Source organism: Cetorhinus maximus, chromosome 30 (assembly GCF_964194155.1).
Source record: "Cetorhinus maximus chromosome 30, sCetMax3.hap1.1, whole genome shotgun sequence".
Lineage (NCBI taxonomy): Eukaryota > Metazoa > Chordata > Chondrichthyes > Lamniformes > Cetorhinidae > Cetorhinus > Cetorhinus maximus.
In genome coordinates, this window is record NC_135908.1 from 4,537,021 (window position 1) to 4,551,087 (window position 14,067).

Consider the following 14,067-nt stretch of genomic DNA (forward strand, 5'->3'; position numbering starts at 1 on the left):
TGAGGCAGGAAGGGGGTCAATCAGAGGAGCTCCATGCCGTATCGGGACTGTAACCGCAAGGATAATGTGGCGGAAGGGTAATATGGCACGGATGTCATGTGATGGAAGGATAATGTGGCACGGATGTCATGTGATGGAAGGATAATGTGACACGGATGTCATGTGATGGAAGGATAATGTGGCACGGATGTCATGTGATGGAAGGATAATGTGACACGGATGTCATGTGATGGAAGGATAATGTGGCACGGATGTCATGTGATGGAAGGATAATGTGGCACGGATGTCATGTGATGGAAGGATAATGTGGCACGGATGTCATGTGATGGAAGGGTAACGTGGCACGGATGTCATGTGATGGAAGGGTAATGTGCAGAAGGATAATGCCGTGAACAGGAAATCAGTCATGACTACATGTTTAAAGGCCTCCCCGCTCTCTGAATCTCTCTCCATTTTTTCGTTGAAGGTACATAAAAGTTCGAAAACGAGTTCAAAATCCGCTGATACATTCAACCATGGTGTCGGTGGCAAGCATTTCCTTCTGCCCTTGTGCCACCTCATCATTGCTGCCGTAAAACGCTCCCAAACCTTCTTATGTCTAACGCCCATAAAAGTGCAGCGGGCAGTGAAAAATTGCAGGCGATTCGCTTGTTAATTAACCATCTCGAAATCGGCGGGCGGGCTGCCGATTTCCCCGCCCGCTCTCCGTTTGTAACTTGGGATACCGGCCTGATGACATTGTGCTGCCAACACAGCTTCAGCACACACCCATTCTACGTCCACACGGGCGGGTGGGGGAAGTGGGGGGTGCGTGGGGAGGGAGGGGTGCGGCCCGCCCGATTGGCCAATGGGAAATCCAGCCCCCGGACTCAAAATTGACGTTCGCTCCCCAAAAATTGGAAAGGCCAAGGTCTGGAGAGGCGACTGTGACAAAATGCTGTCGGCCTGCACACGCTGACAATCAAGGAGCTAACTAGGGATGGGCAATAAATGCCAGCCTTGCCAATAATGCCCAGAATAAATAATTAAAATAAAATACAATAACCCAGTTCAGCTTTTATCATTAGGCAAAAAAAAAAAAATCAGACACATGGGGGAAACGATAAAGTAACCCATTAATCCAATTATTTTGTAACTGGCTGTCACAAGGTTCATTGATTACAATTTAGGCTGTAAATTCGGCTCAGTTGAGCTACTTCAGTGCATGCCCAAGCACTCCCTCAGCTCTAGCAGAATATCTTTCCTGCTAAAAGGAACATTTCAAGGCCACATTTTTAATTGAAAAGGGGAAAGCATTGTACAGACAAACAGAAGCCACATCTGCCATCATCTCATCGGTGAATGCACTCTCTCTGTCTCAAAGCGAGGTGACAAAGGGTGTGCTCCATCCCCTCTCTGATCTATTCTGTTTTTCTCTCCTTCTCTCTGGAGTCCAATTCCACAGGTGCTGGACACCCTCTTACAGAGAAGGTAGAGCACAGAAACAGGCCATTCAGCCCAACAGGTCAATGCTGGTGTTTATGCTCCACATGAGCCTCCTCCCACTCCTCTTCCATCTCACCTGATCAGCATATTTCTCCCTCATATGGTTTACCTAGCTTCCATTTAAACCCATTTATGCTATCCCCTCAACTACATATTCTTCAGAGCCTCTACATCTTGTAATATGAAATATCAGAACTCTAAAGGTTTAATTTTACGCAGGGTGCAGGGTCCCTTAACCTTGGGTTAAAAGTCAGGGCGAGCCGGCCTCTACTTGGCAGACTCACCCCACAACCATTTAACAGCCATTGGTCCTTTAATTGGCATGAGTGAGGGGGGAGAAAGCCCCACCTCCGAGAGCTGTCAGCCAATCAAATGCTAGGCAGCTCTCTAGGCTCAGCAGCGCCACCAGGAGTGATGGCCACTGTTGGGACAGCAGATAGTCCCCAAGGGAAGCATTCTGCAATTTAGCCTGAACAAAGGTAAGTCAGAGATTTCCCCCCAGGCCAGGCCAGGCAGGCACCGACGAGGGGAGTTGGCAGGTGCTGGATGGACAGGGGGATGCATTTCAGGGATTGTCTTGTGGAGGGTGGGGTGGCATGGGGGAGGGTGGGGTGGTGTGGGGGAGGGTGGGGTGGCGTGGGGGAGGGTGGGGTGCCGCCTCCAACGGGAACAGGAGTCCGAAAAGGAAATACCTCCCCTTCGTCTGGCAACCAGTCTGCCAGTTCTTGCCTGGGCACTTGGTGACGGAGTTTCTCCCGCTGCGGGTTAAACTGCAGCAACAGCCACAAAGTCACTGGGCATGGCACCATTACCAGAACTGAATTCAAAGCCTCAAACTGCTGTGGTGAGAGCTGAACTCAGCTTGTCTGAATTATTAGACCAGGATCTTAACCACTACCTAACCACTAATATTGTACTGGAATCCTTCTTAAACAATCACATCATAACGCTCTCCAAAAATGCAAGCAGATTAGTTTGAGCCAGTTAGAAGATGGATTCCACGTTCCAGGGAGCTGAGATTGATTTGTCTAACTGACGTGCACAGGATTCTTTGATCAAGAGCTTGTTTAAGGTAAAGCTTCTCTTCGATGGCAACGGTGTGTTTAAAAGGCCAATATCTTGTATTATGGCCAACAGTTTCCCCAGACAGAAATGTGCCTTATAGTGGGCGTAATGTGTCAACGTGTATTTTTGAAACTATGACAGCTCAATGTTTCCGTTGTGATCATTAAATGGCGACGTGTCAGTTGTAGACAATTTGGCAGCTGTGAAGAATGATTAAAGAGGCTGCTTTTAATCTCAAAAGACTTAAAAGGTATGAAGCACTCTCAGCCACGCAGGCAGCACTGATATACGATCTGGCGAAATGAGCTTCATATGTCAGTGGCTGCAAGAAAATCGAGTCAGTTCAAGAGTTTCCCAGGAGCTGGGAGAACAATGGACTCTTTCAAACAGTTACTCTAGTTGAATGTACTTTAAGTAACTCCTTCCGGCACATGGCATTTGTCTCTGTCTTCAGCCGCACCAGTCACTCGATTTTAGACTTTATGTTAATATAACATGGTCGCCAATGCCCCCTTTGGGCAGGGTACCTGAAGAAAGAGAGAGAGGGAGAGAGATATAATGGCTCTGGCCTTTTGGCATTTTCTACTTTTGAATGCAACAGGAGTCCAAGTGGGAATCCTAAGTGAGCCATACCCTGTGATCCAGGTTAATTGCTAGGCCTGGCCTGGCCTATATGCAGAGTGAGTGCTTCGAAAGGTGAAAGGTCATTAGGCCATTTGCACTCCAAACTAAAGTCGGAGAAACACAAAACAATGACAGTCACAATAAGGAAGAGAGACTTGCATTTATATAGCACCTTTCAAGACCGCAGAACATCCCAAAGAGATTGACAACCAATAAAGTACTCTCTGAAGTGCAGTCACTGTTGTAATGCAGGAAACACAGCAGCCAATTCATGCACAGCAAGCTCCCACAAACAGAACGTAACAATCTCTTTTTTTTACCGTGATGCTGGTTGAGGGATAAATGCTGCCCCAGGATATCAGGTAGAAATCCCCAGATCCTTGTTGAATGGGATCCCGAACAGGCAGACGGGGCCATGGTTTAGCATCTAATACAAAAGACAATGCCGTCAACAGTGCCGCACTCTGTCAGTGCTGAACTGGGAGTGTCAACCAAGATTTTCTGCTCAGGTCTCAGGCTCAAAGGCGGGAGGTGATACCAACTGAACCACAGCCGACACCAGGACTAACGTAGCTGATTCCTTACAGCATTCTGGTGAATGTCTGAGGAATCAATCGCCCCTTTTAAGACCAGGCTGACATGTCACTATGAACCCTATGTTGTTCAGTTGAACATTGACAGCATCACACAAAAGATGTTCAATCATTGCCCTGATTTACTGATGCTAATTTATCCTATCCTACTGCGCAGTCCCTTCATCGGCATCGAGTTAACTCTCAACACCCCCCCCCCCAGTTCTCCTGTCTGCGGCTCACGATTTATGAAACTTCTAAAAATATATGCTCTAATTAATTAAAAATTTATAATCTGTTTTGCCAATATCCTTGCTCCCATCCCTAAGGGTTTCAAGCCATAATGGAGCATTAAATTGCTGGTGACAGCAACCCCTTAAACACATGATAATCACAAAGTATTGAATTACCTGGGAGGGAGGTACAACGCTGTAGAACAGCCCTGCGGTTATCGTGTAACTAACTACTTGTTCCAGCCACAAGCATTCAACAAACATTGGGCAGGAATTTCAATGCAATTGCGGGTGGGACCGGAGTTCGGGCGAGCTGACCATTTCCTGGTGCCGGCCATCGTGCCGGTTTGCCAGCATCTCCCTGCTTCCGGGCCATTGTGGAAGAATTCACCTCAGCAAGCAGCTGGTGGTACTGGCTACCCATTCATACACTGTTGGCGGGCAGCCATTTAAGCCAATTAAAGAACATATAAAGGGCACTCTTCCTATGCTGGCTGAAAATTTCTGTGACCTGTAACCTGGCCGATGGATGGGTGTGGCCCTCCCACTGCGCCAATGCTCCATTGCACCATTTAACCCCTTAAACTCTTCGCAGCCACAATTGCCATGGAGCAGATTTGTGGCCACAGGACACCCCGTGAAAGGATTTCCCCTCTAAAACGACAGCCTGGCTGCTTTTAATTTTGGTATCTTTTTAAAGTTTTGTTCAGAAGGCATCTCCATCTTGAGGCCCCCTCTCTCTCCTACCCACAGCGGCAGCACCCATCTCCGACGGTGTGGATGATGATTTTTCAGTGCCAGACGGCCTCCTATTGGCCTCTGGAACTCAATGTCATTAATTGGATGGTGAGCACATACCCTGGCCACCGATTGGACAGAGGGTGCATACCCCGGCCACTGTTCGGTTGATGGGTGCATACCCTGGCCACCAGTTGGACAGCAAGTGCACACCCTGCACACTGATTGGATGGTGGGTGCATACCCTATCCACGGATTGGACAGCAACTGCACACCCTAGCCACTGATTGGATGGCAGGTGCATACACTGGCCACTGATTAGACAACAAGTGCAAACCCTGGCCACTGATTGGATAGCAGGTGTACACCCTGACCACTGATTGGAAGGTGGGTGCATATTCTGGCCACTGATTGGATGGAGAGTGCACATCCTGGCCACTGATTGGATGGCGGGTGTACACCCAGTCCACTGATTGGAGATCAAGTGCACACCTTGGACACTGATTGGATAACGAGTGCATACCCTGGCCACTAATTGGACAGTGAGCGCACACCCTGGCCACTGATTGGCTGGCTTGTCAAAAATCATGTCGAGTGTCAGGTGGTGACACAACACGGGGTTGGGACCCAGAAATGCATTGGTCGTTGGGGTCCCAACCCCAGAACAAAAATTCAGTCCATCATGTCAGCCAAGTGCGTGATACAGACTAGGCATTGCTTCTGATGTACGGCCGTTCTATCCTGCTCACTTGTTGAGTTACTAAAGTAAAGCCGGAATTTCAAGGGTGTCCCGAGCAAGGCCAGCATTTGGTACCTACCCCTAATCCTTTGCCCTTGAACCGAGTGGCTTGCTAGGCCACTTCAGAGGACAGTTAAGAGTCAACCACACGACTGTGGATCTGGAGTCACATGTAGGCCAGACCAGGTAAGGACGGCAGATTTCCCTCCCTAAAGGACATTAGTGAACCAGATAGGTTTTTACAACATTTGACAATAGTTCCCATGGTCACTATTCCTAAAACCAGCTTTTAATTCCAGATTTTACATTAATGGATTTTAAATTCCACTAGCTGATTGGTGGGGATTTGAACCCATGTCCCAGAGCATTAGTCTGTGCCTATGGAATACTAGTCCAATGACATTATCACTACACCACTGTCTTCCCCAGATGACTTCACTTCAAGTACCCTTCATGGGGACAATACATGAAACTCCAAACATTTGTAATCTCCTCAAAATTCCGTGAGTCTAGTCAGACAGATCCTCTGGGAACAGGCGCTTGGGATAACAATAAAAAAAAAATCCAACACCTTATCAGAGAGCTGTCTAAGCTCAGCAGCATCTTTTAAAACAGAATTTTTGATGACACATTCTCCGATATTTCACCTTGTCACTTTGCCCCGGCTGTGACAGCTTTTTATCTCCTGTCAGAGTTGGTTATGTTGCCTGTATCTCGTGCATGCTGTTTCCAATAAAAATACATAACTATATTTCATGGTTCACCATGTTCTGCTGCCTGGCCGCTTACTTGTGATCCTGTGATCCTTTTGCAGAAATAAAGCACGCCATAGCAATAATCTGAAATTCAATCATCTGTCAGGGTTTGAAAGGTTCTCCCTCCCCGAGATTTTCCTGAATGCTCCATAGGGACATTAGGAACAGGAGGTGGCCATTCAGCTCCTCCAGGCTGTTCCGCCATTCTGTTAGATCAAGGCTGACGTGTACCTCAACTCCATTTACCCAACTTTGTTCCATCCTTCACTACCCTTACTGCAGCAACAACAACTTATATTTATATAGCACCTTTGACGTAATGAAACATCACAAGGTGCTTCACAGGCACATTATAACATAAAGCATGACACCAAGACACGTAAGGAGATATTATGTCAAATGAACCAAAAAGCTTGGTCAAAGAGGCAGGTTTTAAGAAGTGTCTGAAAGGAGGTAAAGAGACGGAGAGGTGTAGGGAGGGAATTACAGAGCTTGGGGCCCAGGCAACTGAAGGCACGACCACCAGTGGTGGAGCAATTATAATTGGGATAGACTAGAGGCCAGAATTAGAGGACCACAGAGGTCTCGCAAGGTTGTGGACCCTGGAGGAGATTACAGAGATAGGGAGAGGGAGGTCATGGAGGGATTTGAAAATAAGGGCGAGACTTTTAAAATCAGGATGTTGCCTGATAGGAGACAATGGGCAGAATTTTGCCCTTGGTGGGCATGCGGGTCCCACCAGCTCGGTGGCGGGCGGACAGCTGACCCCCACCACCGAAGCGGGGCCCGCCGCCATTTTGAGTGGGCGGGCCGATTAAGGCCCACCCAGCGGCCTGCCCAACAGGAAGCGCTATGCGCTCCCGGTTCTGGGGTGGGGGGGGTGGAGGGAATCCCCAGCTCTTTCGCGCGCTGTCTCAGCGAGATTAGTGACAGTCCAAAAAACTTTAAAAATAGAAAAATTAAAAAATTATTAACATGTCCCCCTCATGTAACAATGTCACACGAGATGGGACATGTTAATAAAGATCACATAAAATGTATTAAAGTTTTTAAAAACGGACATGAAACCTCATCCCGCCAGTGGATGAGGTTTCATGTGTTTTATCAGAAGCCCACTGGGGCTCCTGGCCTGCCCACCAGCCTTAAGGTTGGACGGGCAGGTCTTTAATGATCTTAATTACCCTGTCAATGGCCTCAATTCGCTGATTTCGCTGTCCGCCCGCCTTCCTAAAAATTTAAAGGGACCGGGATGACGTCGGAGGTTCCTCCCGACGTCATCCCGCATCATTTTCCCATTGGTGAGCGGGCCCCGCCCCCAAATCACCGCCGGGAAAATTCAGGCCAATGTAGGTCAGCGAACACAGGGGTGATAAGGGAATGGGACTTGCTGCGAGTTAAGACACAGGCAGCAGAGTTCTGGGTGACCTGAAGTTTACAGAGGATAGAAAGTGGGAAGCAAGCCAACAAAAATCTATCCATCTCAGTCACAATAATTCCAACTGACTCCAATATCCACAATCTGTTGGGGGGAGAGAGTTCCAGGTTTCTAACCAGCTTTGTGTGAAAAAGGGTTCCTCGATTACATTATGAACGGCCTAGTCCTAACTTTCAAATTACGTTCCTTCATTATTGACCTCCCCCACCAGAGGAAACCGTTTCTCCATACCTATCAAATCCTTTCAACAACTTAAACACTCGATCAGATCACCCATCATATGCTCAAAAAGCTCCATCTAATCCATAACACTTACATGCATGTGAGGAAATTTTTCAGGGGTCCTCACAGGTGTGAGCTCAGGTGATGAAAGGTGGAGGCTGGAATCGCTTGGCAACCGCTGATGGATACAATGCTCCTCCACTGAACTAGGAGGCGGACTCTCTTCAGGAGGTTCCGGAGAAGGATCGGGATTGGTTTCTTCCACGGATTCATTCTGCAGTTGAGGCAAAAAAATAAAACCATAAACGTTAAACTTTCCAAATCCTGGAACTCTCTAACAGCACTGTGGGTACGCCTACACCACATGGACTGCAGCGGCTCAAGATGGTGCCTCACCACCACATCCTCAAAGGCGATTAAGGATGTGAAGTAAATGCTGGCCTAGCCAGTGATGCCGACATCCCATAAATGAATATCAATGAAAACTCTGTGGAAGAAGTAGGCAGACGTATGCATTATAAGCTAAAGCTCAGAAGGGGTAACTGCCCTGATAGATGAGTAGTCTATAGCCTTTATTGGCATGATACCCTTGTCAATGCCAGAACACTCCTTTTATTATTGTTATTAACAATAAGTGAAGGTGAAGGTAACAATAATGGGTAAAGCACCAAGGTCCATAACATAGAATATCATCAATATTGAGAAGACACCATTACTGTTGTGAAGACGCCGTCAACCATCTCCTGAAAGGGGGGGACCTTAACCAAAGGCTGACTTTCATCAGGCCACAAGAGAGATGATCCAAAAGCTGATATATGATGAGTTCTTCTCAAGTGGCTCGAATGCAGAATATCTACAGAGCATTACAGGGAAACTGACCGCCCCAAACCATGGTCGCTGGTGCGGTTGGCTCTCTGCTGGTATCTTTGGATATTACACACAGGCATTCGGCAGAGCCTAACCCCAGCTGAGGCCAGGCCTGTACTCTTTTGCTGGTGACCAATTAGGTGAAAACGACGCGGGTCGAATTTTACAGCCCGTCGCAGTGGTGGTGGGGGGGGGGCTATAAAATGCGGTCAGCCGTTCAAAAGTCATCTTGGCGTCGGTGGGACCGGAAAACGCCACTCACGGGAGGGGCCATAAAATTCCGCTCATGGATTTTAACTCATGTACTGTTGGGTGGAGGTTTAAAATGACTGAGCGGCTGCAAAGGGCAGTTAAGAGTCAACCATATTGATGTGGCATTGGAGTCGTGTGTAGGCCAGACCAGCTAAGGACGGCAAGTTTCCCCACCCATAGAGTCTTTCCAATGTTACTGGTGCCTTTTTGATGTTGTTATCATCTTCCGAAGGACATTAGTGAACCAGTTGGGCTTTCACGACAATCCAACAATCAGTTAGCTTTGCACAATGGGCAGTGGAAATCTGGAACTCTCTCCCCAAATGGCTGGGGATCAATTGGAAATTTCAAAGCCGGCATTGATACATTTTTAATAAAAGCAAAATACTGGGGATGCTGGAGATCTGAAATAAAGACAGAAAATGCTGGAAAAACTCAGTAGCTATGGAAACATCTGTGGAGAGGGCAACAGAGTTAACATTTTGAGTCCGTATGACTCTTCAGAGCTAAAGACCCCAGGCCTTCTTTAGCTCTGATGAAGCATTTTACGGACTCATAACGTTAACTCTGTTTCTCTCTCCACAGATGCTGTCAGACCTGCTGAGTTTTTCCAGAAATTTCTGCTTTTATTGTTGATACATTTTTGTTAGGCTTGGGTATTAAGGGTTACAGAACCAAGGCGAGTGGAGGAGTTTAAGAAATAGATCAGCCACGATCTAATCAAATGGTGGTAGAACATGCTGGAAGGTCTACTCCTATATTTATACCGTTTTAGTACACCTAACAGAGCTCTGACAATCCACGCCTAGATTCACAACACTTCACCGCTGGAGATACTTCAATCCAATAGCAGTGCAGTCAGTATATTCGGCTCTTACCTGAGGGATTGGTGAATGCCATGCTGGAGTAGGTGTCCATTGCTGTGGTGATGCTGTAAAAGATGGAGGCACTTCCAGTGTTGGCACTCGGGGTAATCTTGGGGTAAGGAGATGAGAGTACCTTCCCTCTTTGCTCGTCAGGGGTGAAGAATCACTCTGGGGCGCCGCTTCCTTCGGGAGCCTCACCTCATGAAAGGACACGTTACAAGCCATCCTCCCACAATGCATTGTGAGCTTGTCGTCCTGTACACGCAGCAGAGCCACGATATTGCTGTAACAGTAAAAGTCCTCGTTTTCCTTCGCGAAAACATTTATTCTGGGTGCGTTCGTGCGGGGGTAGATGGCAAAAAATGCCTCCCCCTCCTTCTTTCCGCCCTTTAGGGATGAGCCAGTTACACAAAAGGCTTCGATACACAGCCGGACATCGTGGTTTTTATCATTTTGACAGTAACCTGCAAAAATAAAGGAAGACTCGTACTTACACCTGCTGTTTCACAACCTTGGGACATTCCCAAAGTGCTGCACAGCCAATGAAGTACTTCTGAAGTTTCGGGAAATGTGGCAGCCAATTGGCATACAGCAAGCTCCCATAAACAGCAACGACTTAGATAACTAGATAATCTGGTTTAGGTGTTGATTGGGGGTAAATATTGGCCCGGACGCTGGTGAGAACCCCCCTGCTCTTCTTCAAATAGTGCCATTGGATCTTTTACATACACCCGAGAGAGCAGACAGGGCCTTGGTTTGATATCTCATCTGAAAGATGGCACCTCCAACAGTGCAGCACTCACTCAGTACTTCATTAGAGTGTCAGGCTAGATTTTGTGTTCAAGTCTCTGGCGTGGAGCTTAAACCCCCAACCTTCTGGTCCAGAGACAAGAGTGCCACCCACTGAACCACACAAGGGATCATAGTTGTGCACTAACACCTTATTCAATGCAGGAACCTTCACCATCTGCATAGGATCAGATTGTACAGTGACATAAGGCTTGTTGGTCACCCTTTGAAGGTAACTGACATGAAACATACAATAGTGGATAGGATGCCTGTTCAATGCTTCTCCCACTGAAGTCAGTAGATGCAAAATGGGGAGAGGTCTTTAGTGGGACACCAAGTGGACATTGAATGTTGAAGTGGAATTGTATATTCATGTTTGTATTGTGGGAAAAGAACACCAACAAAAACAATAAATTGAATTGATATAACGTCTGTAACATAGTAAAGCATCTCAAGGTGCTTCACAGAAATGTTATCAGACAAAATTTGAGCTGATATTGAGGTGATATTAAGATAGGTGACCAGAAATTTGGTCAAAAGGGATTTGTTTGAAAGAGGGTCTAAAAGGAGGAGAGAGAGGCAGAGTGGTGGAGAGGTTTAGGGAGAGTATTCCAGAGCTTAGAGCCCAGGTAGCTGAAGGTGCAGCCAGAATTGGTGGCCTGATCGAAACCAGGGACGCACAAAGGGCCAGAATCGGAGGAGTGCAGATGTCTCGGAGGTTTGCAGGGCTTGAGGACGCTACAGAAATAGGGAGGGGTGAGGTCATGGAGGGATCTGAGCGCAGGGATGAGGATTTTAAACTGAAGCATCTTTAGCCCGGGAAGCAATGTAGGTCAGCAAGCATGTGGATGAATGGGACTTGGTGTGAGTTGGAATATAGGCAGCAGAGTTTTGGATGAGCTCAAGTTTACAGACCGTGTCAGGTCAAAAACTCCAGCCATGAGAGCTTTGGAATTAAGTTTGCTAACCCTCCGGGGATCTCCAGGAATTGAAGATCAATCTCCAGGACACTGCTGTGCACAACCCTAGAGAAAAACCATCGGCACATTCAAAAAGATTGTATTTTTTTGTCACTTTATTTGAACATTTCTGTTCACCAGGTTTAAAAATATTGATAATGGGGGAAAAAAGGCTGTTTGAGCAACAGTCAAGAATCATCCAATTTGGTGATGAGTCTTTTTGCTTTCCAATTGGTGTAGGAAGGCTGTACATCACAAGATGGATGTATTGGGCCGACTAATGGCTGGAGCATGATAAAACCTCCAGGAATACATTTAATCAGAGTTGGCAGCCCTATTTGGAATAGCCCCTCAGTGTTCCAGGAAGTAATATGAAGACCATGAGTCTTCTTCACATTAATAGCTAAAAAATAGAATAGCCCAATCCAACACATGCATAGAATTTGAGACATTTTGACTCAATCAGACTTGAAGACAAGTCATCTACAAACACAAATACAACCTTCTCACATCAAGACCCATCTATGGACGTGCAACTCAAGAAGACCATCAGCACCTAGAGCAACTAGGAAAAGGAAATAAATGTCAACCTTGCCAGCGATGTCTTACATCCCAGGACTGAGTATTTGAAAAGGCAATGTCTCTGATAAATCCAATTTCTGGTGCATCCTCTATGACCATGAGCTTAATTCCATCGACCTATCCTTATTCTTTAGCATCTTGTCACATATGCCACCATTCTCTGGCATCTGTTCAATGTCTTGTTAAGGTCCAAAATCGCCCACAGCATTGTAAACACTACCTCAAGAACGAGGTTATCTCAGATGGCTATCAATAGGGAAATGCCACACTCAAGTTTGAAGAGCATATCTGGACACTCATTGGAGACCTGGTGGTCACTCCCACTATTTGCTCTCCTCAGCTTCTTTCAGTGGGCATCCATTGATTATGAATTGATTAATCAATCTTATGCAACAGATCAAATCAATCCTTTAAAACCAACACACTGAAGAAATGGTAGTTTCCTGCAAATCTTTTAGGAGAAAGGGAGAGATTTTTTTTAAATAAAAGGACTTGCATTTATATAGCACCACACACGACCTCAGGGCATTCAAAAAAGCGCTTTACAACCAATGACGCACTTCTATCACTGGTGTAATATAGGCAACATGATAGCCAATTTGCGCACAGCAAGACCCCACAAACAGGAATGTGATGTTATGGTGAGGGAAGCCTCAAATGTTTGGCAAGTGAGGTGTAACAAAGGTCAGATAGAGGATAAAGTTCCACCCATGACCTGTTAATGACATCCCTTGGTGCAAATCATCGCAAATTTTCCATTTTGAACACTAACTCGCTGAGCAGGTCAGTGGATATCCAGGTGGGTCTGCATGCACAAGATCATCGTGCAGAGGCTCTTTTACCTAATGCTCACACATATCTTTAACACACACACCAAAGGTTAAGACTGGGGAGTATCTACTACCGTGCTGGAAGACACCCACAGGCTTTTGGAAATTCACTTTCCGGCCGGTGTCACAGGCTAGGCCGACTATTAAAGGCCAACCCCTGTTGCCCCTTGGGAAGTTGGGCCACTGCAGCCTTGGGAGATGAAGGGACACCCACTGTGCTGTTAGGCAGGAAGTTCCAGTTTTATTGCATTGCAGGTACTGGGAGTACATGCAAGGTGTTGCAGCCTCTCAGAATCGGGTCTAGAAATAGAATACCGCTTCAACGCTCAATGTCTGCACTTGCTGTGGTTTTATTTGAATTTTTAGGGCAGTTTTCCATCCAGATCTCTTTCTTCTTAAATCATGAAACGATTTTACCTTTAGGAAGCCTGAAAACAAACTTCTTCTTGAGGACGGAGTGGATTTCATTGACATCGGTCTGAGCGATGATATCGGTGCTTCCCGTGTTCGTGCACAACACATCACCATCATTCACCTGCAGCTGGACGCCCACCCCAGACCCTTCGAGGAGCGGGTTTTCTACCGTCAGTCGCAGGCGGTAATGTCCCACTTCATTAAACTGCACGTTGATGATTTCAAACTCAAAGTCGAGCTCCTTGTCTTCGATTTTTAGCCGCGACCTGTGCATGTTTTTGCAAAGGTGCCTCGTGTCCCCCCGGACCTGTCCGAACCCCGTTAGGCGAGAAGCTATTGCCGGATTGAAACACCACCTGTAACAGAGAAAGGGAGTTTAAACATTTCTGGATTTGAGTGGTGAAAAAAGGAATAGCCTTCCCAGGTCACAGATCTTGAATGGTTGCCACTGATCCATTGTTTGAAAGTACAGCAACAAGCAACTGGAGAATTCACAACTCCGACAGCGTAACATTCATTACCTGTGCTGGAGGAATACTGTCAGAATCAGTTTCTAATGAGATAATGAACAGGTACTTTGTACTGATCCAAAAGCAGCCTTTGTTCTCACATCCCTTTTGGTTTAGGAACATGATTCACA

At 46.6% G+C, this 14,067-nt stretch overlaps 1 protein-coding gene across 1 annotated transcript in view; it reads right to left on the reverse strand.

Moving 5' to 3' along the window:
- Positions 1–13,835, reverse strand: part of LOC144669986 (coiled-coil domain-containing protein 33-like) — a 35,548-nt gene extending 21,713 nt beyond the window's left edge. The window contains exons 1-3 of the mRNA XM_078532294.1: positions 13,431–13,835; positions 9,866–10,317; positions 7,963–8,142 (exon numbers count right to left, since the gene is read on the reverse strand). Coding sequence (XP_078388420.1) covers positions 7,963–8,142; positions 9,866–10,317; positions 13,431–13,701 — 903 coding nt within the window. The 5' untranslated portion in view covers positions 13,702–13,835. The remainder of the gene's footprint in view (positions 1–7,962; positions 8,143–9,865; positions 10,318–13,430) is intronic.
- Positions 13,836–14,067: the final 232 nt, after the last annotated feature.